At 36.5% G+C, this 9,986-nt stretch overlaps 2 protein-coding genes across 6 annotated transcripts; both read left to right on the top strand.

Moving 5' to 3' along the window:
• Nucleotides 1-446: 446 nt before the first annotated feature.
• Nucleotides 447-8,033, top strand: LOC131071743 (probable leucine-rich repeat receptor-like protein kinase At5g63930). 5 transcript variants are annotated; one of them, XM_059210026.1, is made up of 7 exons: nucleotides 447-4,740; nucleotides 4,833-5,005; nucleotides 5,112-5,230; nucleotides 6,725-6,828; nucleotides 6,925-6,973; nucleotides 7,065-7,280; nucleotides 7,477-8,033. In XM_059210026.1, the coding sequence occupies exon 1, from the start codon at nucleotides 967-969 to the stop codon at nucleotides 3,475-3,477; it is 2,511 nt and encodes an 836-aa protein (XP_059066009.1). In that variant the 5' UTR covers nucleotides 447-966; the 3' UTR covers nucleotides 3,478-4,740; nucleotides 4,833-5,005; nucleotides 5,112-5,230; nucleotides 6,725-6,828; nucleotides 6,925-6,973; nucleotides 7,065-7,280; nucleotides 7,477-8,033. The 5 variants fall into 5 exon arrangements, with proteins under 5 accessions (XP_059066009.1, XP_059066008.1, XP_059066007.1 ...); XM_059210025.1 differs by having other exon boundaries at nucleotides 447-3,498; nucleotides 3,594-5,005; XM_059210024.1 differs by having other exon boundaries at nucleotides 447-5,005.
• On the top strand, nucleotides 558-929 carry LOC131071731 (putative leucine-rich repeat receptor-like serine/threonine-protein kinase At2g14440). Its single transcript, XM_058007680.2, has one exon. It carries the CDS (start codon nucleotides 558-560, stop codon nucleotides 927-929), a length of 372 nt encoding a protein of 123 aa, XP_057863663.2.
• Nucleotides 8,034-9,986: the final 1,953 nt, after the last annotated feature.

Below are 9,986 nucleotides of genomic sequence, written 5' to 3' on the forward strand. Positions count from 1 at the left end.
TAACAATCATGACATCTTAGTGCATCTTACAATTTTCTCATATTTTTAAGAAAATTGTGTACCCTTTGTTAACCCAAGTCATCCCCTTCTTTATATTGCCAACCTCTTCTTACTCTGCCAAATCAAATCACTCAACTCTGGAAATTATATAGAAATTGCAATTTACAATTTACTGCATATTACAATTTTCTCATATTTATTCTGGAAATTATATAGAAATTGCTCATTATGTGTATTACATCGCATGTCTCACGGCTGCCCTTGCTGACACGACAAGTCTAATCAGTCAAGTTGTATAGAAATTACACATTCTGCATTTATTCAACTTTTATATCGTATGTCTTACGCTTGCCCTTGTTGACACGCCAAGTCAAGTCTATCTTCTCATATTTCCAGAAAATGTGTGTTCACCATTCCTTTCAAACGTCTCTTTCTTCTTTATTCACGATGTTTCGCAGCGCCTACTCTTTGCTTCCCTTCAAACATTTCTTCTTCTTTAGGTATTTATAGTAGCTACCTGGTTGCAGTGAAACACTCCAAAACACTCGATGGCGCCGATGACGAAGTTATTTTTGTTGGGTGTTATTCCCCTCTTTCTTCTCCGCTTCTGCTGCGGATGTATCCACAGGGAAAGGGAAGCTCTTCTTCACATTAGAGCCGTCTCAAATGACTCTTCTGATCGCTCTCCCTTTCTTCCTGTGTATTCGTGGGACGGCATATCCTGCAATAACACCACGCATCATGTAGTCGGTGTTGATCTGACAGAGCTTTTTGATCTGCCGCGTTTGGTGGAAGGAGGCATCATATGGCCGAGCTTGTGCGCCCTCACTTTTCTTGAAACCGTAGACCTCTCTTGGAATAGAATATCGGGTACTCTTCCTCCCTGCTTGGGAAACCTCTCCTCTCAAACACCTGGATTTAAGCTATAATTGTTTGAGTGGGAATATTCCATTGTCCTTTGCAAACATGTCTTCTCTCACACACCTGGATTTAAATTTTAATAGTTTGAGTGGGATTATTCCAAGCATGTCTTCTTCTCTCACATACCTGGATTTAAGCTATAATAGATTCGGTGTGAACATTCCATTGTCCTTTGCAAACATGTCTTCTCTCACACACCTGGGTTTAAGCGGTAATATGTTGAGTGGGAACATTCTATTATCCTTTGCAAATATGTCTTCTCTCACAGTACTATATTTAAGTGAGGCTAGATTGAGTGGGAACATTCCAGTGTCCTTTGGAATGGACATGTCTTCTCTCACACACTTCGATTTAAGCTATAATAGATTGAGTGGGAACATTCCATTGTCCTTTGAAAACATGTCTTCTCTCACACACTTGGATTTAAGCTATAATAGTTTGAGTGGAAACATTCCATTGTCCTTTGCAAACATGTCTTCTCTTGACGTCCTTAGGTTAAATAACAACAGTTTCGGAGGTGAAACTGTCCTTAGTACTATTTGTACGCTCAAGAGCCTTAGTGAAGTTGTTATTACAAACAGCCAACTGAATGGGAGCTTACCATCTTGTCTCGGTAGTCTTCCTTCTCTAAGTTATCTATTTCTGTCCAACAATCACTTGAGTGGTATTATCCCAGATTCTTTAGGCAACATTTCCTCGCTCGTTTATTTTGATGTTTCTTATAATGCTTTAAGTGGTTCTGTCCCAGATTCCTTGGGGGCTCTGTTTTCATTAAGATACTTGGCTCTGTCTTACAACCAGCTAAATGGAACTCTTCCCTCATTTTCGAGGCTCTCCTCCCTTTGGTACTTGGATGCTAAAGGGAATGCATTTGCTTCCTCAACGCTGCCCTCTTCACTTCAATATCTCCATCTCACATTAAACGGCCATCAGATAATTTCAGAGGCTTTTTTTCACAACCTTAGCAAATTAGTGGACCTGTCTCTGTCTGATTGTGAACTTAATATCAGCCCTACTTGGATTCCATCATTCCAATTATCCACCTTACATATGAAATCATGTAAGACAGATGGTCAAATTCAGTCGTGGATTTCGAGTCAATTCTCACTTGAAGACTTGCAATTAGCTGACAACAATCTTGTTGGAGAAATTCCCTCTTGGCTCATGGATACGAGTCATCTACAGTCAATCAATCTCACAGCAAATTTTCTGGAAGGTCGCCTTTTGCTAAACAGTTCAGCTCAGAAATACTTAGAGGTCTTCGATGTGTCTCACAATGCATTAAGCGGACAACTACCGTTAATTTGGCTTCCTGGTATCCAAATATTGTTACTCAACCACAATTTCCTGACGGGAAATATCCCTCCAGCCTTACAGCTTAGCTCTTCGCTATTTATGTTAGATTTGGCAAACAATCAGTTGAATGGAATGATCCCTCAAAGCTTGGCCAACTGTTCTCAGCTTCAAATGTTGAATTTGGGGGATAATGATTTGGGGGGAATGATTCCATATGAGTTTGGTGAGCTAAGTAAATTGCAGTCACTAGTGATAAAGAATAACCAGTTGAACGGATCATTCCCTCCTTCCATATCAAACTGCATAGAATTATATTTTCTAGATGTTGGGCAAAACTTACTCAAAGGACACATTCCAAAGTCAATTGGAAACCTTTCGAAGCTCAAAGTCTTGGCAATGAGGAAGAATGGTTTTGAAGGTAGTATTCCCGCTGAAATTGGGCAGTTGAAGCACCTCCAGATCTTGGACCTTTCTTCAAATCATCTATCAGGATCTATACCACGTAGCATTTTCAATTTACAAGCAATGATGACAGAACCACACCAGGAATTTAGCATGATTCACTTTCAAGCTGGTCACATACACGTGTATGAGAATGGGTCATCTTACATGTATGAGAATGGGTTGAATATGGATTCCAAAGGCAGAGATGAATACTACACATATATTTTCTCCAACATGGTGTCAATAGAACTTTCAAACAATCAACTAAATGGGGATCTTCCTTCTGATTTAGGAAAGTTGAAGGGGTTGAAATTGCTCAACCTTTCCATGAATAATCTCAATGGTGTTGTTCCAAATAGCATTGTAGAAATGATATGGTTGGAAACATTAGATTTATTTACAAATAATTTTTCTGGATCAATTCCTTCAGAGCTTGGTTCTTTGAGTTATTTGAGAGCCCTTAACTTTTCCAACAACAACCTTTCTGGTAGTATACCTCAAGGAGGACACATGACAACATTTAAGAAATCATCTTATTTAGAGAATTCATATCTATGGAGATGTCCACTACCAAAGAAGTGCAATTGGCCAGAGTTTGCTCCACCTCCTCCTCCTGTTTCTACATCTATTAACGAAGAAGAGCAAAGTGAGGAAAGTGTGTGGTATGGGATTGGATTGGGACTGTCATATGGAGCAGGTTTTGCAGCAGTGGTTGTATTTATTGTATTAAGAAGAAAGTGGCAACAAAAATACTTCAAAGTAGTTGATTTGGTCTTGAAAATTTTTTTTCCACCGCTCTGCAATTTGACATTATGAAATTCTATTTCTTTTGTTGAGGTGAGTCAATATGAAAATATTATAATTTGTTTAAAGCTCATTTGATTTATCATTTAAAAAAAAATTAACTTTTCTCATATTTGTGTGTTTTGCAGATCTTGGAATTATTGTAAGCAATCTCCACATACATTAATAATGTTTTATTTCTTATTTGGTATTTTCAATAGAATTTAATTTTGGTATCTGTAAAAACTACCATTATCACTTCAAAGTATTGATAAATCTTATATTTTTCATTTGAATTATGTTTTCTAGGATTGTATTAAGCATTTTTTTTTAATTTACACCTTTAAACAAAATATAATTCAACAAATGTAATGGTGGCATTGGCATTATTTCCTTTTGTCCACAAGTAATTGTCATCTAATTTATTTTTTAAGCTTGCTATTATCAAATTTTAAAGCAATCAATGAAAATATTGTTGACGAATTGTCTTTGACATTTTTGGGTATACACAAAAAGCTCTAATGTCAAATCCAGTTTGAAAGTTTTTATTTTTTCATGCAACTAATAACTATTCCAAATCATTATTGTTGATTATTTCTCTCTTTTTTTCAAATGTTTAAAACATACATAATCTATGTTGAGCATTTAGATCAAGAGTAACATATCTTATAGTATTTATGTTAGATTTGTGTGTCCAAATGATGTCCAAATGATCATTTCAGTATTTCATAACAATCTAATTAAGAAAATTAACTTGATACTCAATTTACTCCATTCAACAACTATAAATACATTGCTTCTAATTTTAATTTTGAATGATAAAGAGAAAGATTATTGCCATAACCTTATTAATAAAGAAATTTTCTCTCTTTTTATTATTAGATTATTGAAATTAAAAGATTACTTATAAATAAAGAAATTCCTCATCAAATCTTGGTGTGAATATTTTTTGCTGTGAATATATTACTTTTGTCCCATTTTAATGGGTTAATAGAAGTTGAAGAGACTGTTGCAACTGAATCCTTTCTGGATGGTTCTTCTTCCTATCTTTACTAATACATCTATTCTATGGGCCTTTGGTCAATACATGAGAAAGAGGCTCAAATTTTTATCTTTTATTGGATGAAAAGGTGTACTTGAATTCTAAGCTCTCTAGAATGCACTCCAAATTTATTGGCGTGAAATTACACCTGATAAGTCCAGAAGTTTGAGTTCCTTCAATGAACAACTTTACTGGTGCATCAATGATCTCAACCATTAGACCGTGGCAGTCGAGTCCGTAGCGTGGGAGTGAAGGTGTATCAAAAGAGGAGCATTTCAGTCGATTTGATTGCCTGAATGAATTATGGGAGCTTGATGAATGTTAATGACATTATTTTGTGCAAAAGTTTGACAGATCTGCTCAAGCCTCAAGTCACAAATAACATAGTGGGTGAACTTATATAAGCAAATCACTCAGGAACACTTGCTACACGGATCGTCGCCAACGTATTCCACAAGTGGGCGATTGCTGTATACAATGTCTGTCACAAGTTTTCCATCTTTTATCATTTAGACTTGGGTGTGTACAATTGAAAACTAGAATTAATAGTTGCAGTTGAATTATTTTGTGGGAAGAATTTATTTATTTATTTATTTTATTTTTTAATTTTTCTTGTTTATTGCAGGGTTAGAAGGGTGGAAGAATTATATTGCTAGGTTCTGGCCGTTCTTACCCCTGTTTGTTGGTTTCCTTGTTTCGACTGGATAATGTTTTATGCAGGATATAATCTACAACAAAGGCAAAGTGAGTTTTTTCAATTCTTAGTGTTTGTGCTTATTGAAGTTGTGCAATCTATGTCCCTTTTTTTAAGTCTGTTCATGGACAAGTGTTAGTATGTGTGTATTTGTGTTACTTGCCTACTCAAGCCTATATTGTCTGATTGCTGAACACAATAAGAAGGTAGATTTGCTTGTTCAAAAGAAGAGAATGTGGAAGGAGGATTATTAGAAGGCAGACTAGTTTTAGCTTGATTTATCTTCTATCGTCAACATCATTAGATCTTAATTTAGTTAATTTTATTAGTAAAAGGATGGCTAATCTAGGAATGATGGCAGGATAAATGATGCAAGACGAAAACAACTCCACCTTGCAATCAATCTTCAACACTCAAAATAATTAACAAAGAAAATAGCAGAGACACTTTGATTTCTTCAATTGAAATATAGTCTTGAAAACAATTTTACTTCAAATCAACTACTTTGACAATCTTACAATAAATCTACGTGTCTATTCAAGTCTACAAAGGCACTTATAAACCAGTATGCTTTGAAAGATGCCCGGCCTCTGTTCACAGGCCGTGAGGATGCCGAGGGTTGAAGAATTTGGCTTTACGCCTGCCACATTGATCCAAAGCCTTTTCGACATTGAGGCATTATGTCAAACAGTTCAGGTGCCTGTTTCTGCTTCCACGTTTTGCATACATGGCTGCCAGGGCAGTCTAACAAAATTCTTTAAAGATGAATGTCTATGCCCTGTTCCAAAGCTCCCTTTCACAAATTGTAAGTGTACTTAAAACATTTCCAAGGTATCTATATATCCATTTTGATGTATATCCTGCAATCACTGCGTTGATATCTCTCTCTAAACGATTAAGTGCGTTGCCTATAATTTCACATTGTGCATACATATATACAGGGCAAGGTTCCTTAACATACTCGGGACCAAGTTCATATTTTAAACTTTCCCTTTCACCCTCTTCTGCAAGCTGAATGAGATAAACCAAACGAAACTGAAGAAAATAAACAAAACAAATGTTTTTGGGCGATGCAGGATCGCCAATAGACCCGGATGCTCCTGTATCAATAAATGAGGAGAATTTCTGAGAAGACAGTTTATGTTTGATTTTAGGAAAATGAAGCAAAGGTGGTTGAATAAAGTGTGAAGGGAGGAAATCAATGTAAGAAGATATTTTTGTTCGGTTCATACATGGTAAGTCCATAGTACAACAGAAATTTAGAAAAAATTCTAGAATAAGTTCATTACAGCAATGTATAAACGCTCTGAGGTTTAGTTCATCTGGCTGTAATGAAGTTGCAAGTCGGAGCCCTTGCTGCCTTGATGATCCACCTTCCAATTTTTTGCTTATTTATAGTGACAGCATTATTTGCAGTCAATGTTAATGGAATTGAGTATCATCTTTGGGGTTCAAAAAGGATTCATTTATTCAAAAAGAAAATTAAGCATCAAATTTTGTCTGCCTTTTTGTATCTTAACATCTGCTTTGTGTTCCATTTTCAGACCTTACCTGGGCCGGTTTCTGATCCAAAAGATCTCCCAAAGTGGAATCATGATCGTTCTAGTACTGGAGAGGCGCTTGAAAAGGACAGTGAAGTCAGTCTACAGTAAGTCCCTTATACCTATAATTCAAAATCGATATTTTTAAGGATCAATCTGTGTGGAAATCTAAGCATCTTCCTGTTTTTCTCTGATCTGTTCAGTCCTCAGGCTAACTTCAGAGATCCATTCCATAGGGGAAAGAACATCTCGGTAAGTTGCTATGCCATTAAAACATAGTGATTTTGGATGGTCTGGGTCACTTTGTGCACCATTAATTGATGGGGTTGTTTGTGGGTTTCAGGGGATTTTCGATAGATACAAACTTGGATGCAAACAGTCTAGAGCAGCTAAGGCCTTAAAAATGAATATGAACCATTAAAGTCAACACAAGAAGCTATTTATTGTGTAAATTAGTTATGCTTGCTATTCCTCTGTGAAGAAAGCTCAAAAATTAGAGCCAGAGGCCTGCTACTCATGAGCAAGAGATACACGAATATAACCAAAATCTCAGTAAAAGGTACATGAATAGTTGCTGAGTATTTGGAAATTAGTTATAGTATTTGAAGATTGCGTTTATGCCATCATCTTTATTAAAAGATTGTAATTAAATTTTTAATATTTCGAAAGAGAGATTTTTTTATTTTTTTTAAACGTTTTGGTAAGCATAGTTTCTCATTTCGTTTTGAAGTCATGATATGTGTTCTAATGTGCAGAATCAAAAACAAACAAATAAAATGTACTTGAAGTTGCTCACCTCCATGTACTTCTGAATCATTGAGGCAATGCTCAATGTATTGTTTCCAGGGTCCCTTTGACTTCCACCTCCATTTGAGATTGATCTTTCTCTCATGGACATCATTGAGGAGGCAGCCAATCTGTTCATGGCAGCCAATCTGTTTATGGCAGTTAGGATGCTTATTCTTAAGCCTCTCCACATCATGTGAGGAGGCATCCAATCTGTTCATGGCAGTTAGGGGGAATGGTCATAGCCCACCAACAACTGTTGTGCTTCTCACCTAGCCTTTGGTGGTGAGACTGCTACCTGGTCAGACTTCAGCAAGTTCTCTTGGTTGACTCCTGATATTTCTCCTGTGTGAAGTTGGTAATAGCGGTTGGGACCCTCACAAGAATATATCGGACTCCATTGATATATGGAATAAATTGGACGTCTAAGATCTACCTTTTCCTTCCTTCTCTTGCTCAATTATATAGCAGCTTGTTGTAATTGTGGTATTGTAACCCATTTGAATTTTTAGTGTGTAACTATTTACTCACCTTTATATGAATATAAGTAACAATATCTTTTAAATAGTTATATAACTATTATTCTGAATTAAAAGATTATATTACCACAATTAATTTGTTCAAATAATATACAGATATTTAATAAAAAACTCTCATACAAATTTAAGATTTCTTATAAAAGAAAATAAATACCAAAGCTTTAAATTTAAATTGGGAAGAGAAGGGAGGAGTGACGAGCGACAAGCGAGTTGTTGGGCGATGGGCAGATGTTGTGTTGGATGAGCCGCCTTTGCCACCCGCTTCGTTTGCAAATGATGTTGGACATGTGTCGCAATGGGTTTTCCATAATGGAGGTTGGGTTGATAGGGCTCCTCAAACATTTTCTCAGTCTCATTGGAAGGTGAGAAACACAGTCAGAGGGGGATTTTGGTCAGCATCGAAATATTTTTCAAGGTTTTTTCCGTAGAAGGTTTAAGGGTTCGTGGGTCGTAGAGAATATGAATGGTCAGAGATATATGTCTACATCTTGGAAGGATCTTTTGCAAACGACTTTGTCGGGTAATGTTTCACCTCGGGGTTTTGTGTAGAATGTGGCCTCTCATGGAGCTAGGTTGTTTGGTCGAGTTTCGGGTAAGGAGGGTTCTCGGTTTATAAAGGAGCTTAGGGTTTCAAATCAGAATGTGAGCAATTCAGGTTCTCTACCTTCGATTGGAGCTAGGGTTTCAGACCCAATTGTGGGCGATACTAATGTTACTTCTTCACTGCCATATGGAGCTAGGGCTTCTCATTCAACTTCTTCCTTATTAGAGTCTGCAAATTCGAAGGATAAGTCTTCTAACCCTAATTTAGGTAACCTTGAGGCTTCGAAGGTATGGGCTCTTGTCCCTCTTATTGATTTATTGGGCTCTGTTGTGGCTAAAAAGGCTAGTTGTTTGCATTCGCTTGCTATTACTCTTGAGATTTGGGGGGATCCAATAAATTTATCCAAACTTCATTGGAAATTAAATGAGAAATGGTCGGGAATTCATTATTTTCAGGTTATGTCTATAAGTTCTTTCATTTTTGTATTTAATTCCCTTGGGGCTAGGGACAAGGCGTTGAAAACTCCTTATTTTTGGATTGGTAAAAATCTTTTGTTTGTGAGTTTGTGGAAGCCTTTTTTTGTGCCTGCCTAGGTAAACCCTATTAAGATTCCTATCTGGTTTGGTCTCCCAAAGTTACCCTTCGAATTTGTTAATACTAATGTGCTTAGATTAATTGGGGATTCCTTTGGGACTTGCTTAATCTCCCATTCAGAGTTAGTGGATGAGGAAGTTCTAGTCAAAATTTGTGTTTTAATTAATCCTAAGGGTACCCTTCCCAGATCTTGCAATATTAAATCGGATGATGGGATTTTGAGGTATAATATTGTTAAAGATGTTAATGGTTTTGTTGAATCATCTGTTGTTATCGATGCTTCGTTTCTCCTTGACTTTAAAAAACTTTTTGTATCCGCTCTGGCTTCGGAGTCTTTAAAGCAAGGAGTTTCGGACATGGCCGCTCCTTCTAATGTTTTTTCTTCTAATATTGCCTTTGAGTGTCCTATTGTTGATGTTTTGTGGGTGTTTCAAATCCTTCCATACCTGTGATGATAGGTTTTGGTTCTCCCAAGTTGCCTTAGGTTAGCACTTTACTTAATGATAAATCTATTTTGCTTCCAGCTGGGATGAATGGTTTCAAGGCTCCTTCTAAGTGTGGTTTGTTGTCCCCTAAGAACAATCTATTTGTTCCATCTCCTGCTAACCCAATTGTGGGTTCTAATGTTTTGAATTTGGTCATGTCTCATATCGATCCTTCTTCTGGGAGTTTAGTTGAAGCTTCCTTTTATAATTCCTTATGATCACTTAATTAATCAAGTACATGATCTTGTTAAAAAACATTATATGCCTCTTGATGCTTTGATTACAAATAAGGTCATTATTTCTATTTCTATTGACTT

The sequence above is a fragment of the Cryptomeria japonica genome, chromosome 8, assembly GCF_030272615.1.
Source record: "Cryptomeria japonica chromosome 8, Sugi_1.0, whole genome shotgun sequence".
In the NCBI taxonomy this organism is placed as follows: domain Eukaryota; kingdom Viridiplantae; phylum Streptophyta; class Pinopsida; order Cupressales; family Cupressaceae; genus Cryptomeria; species Cryptomeria japonica.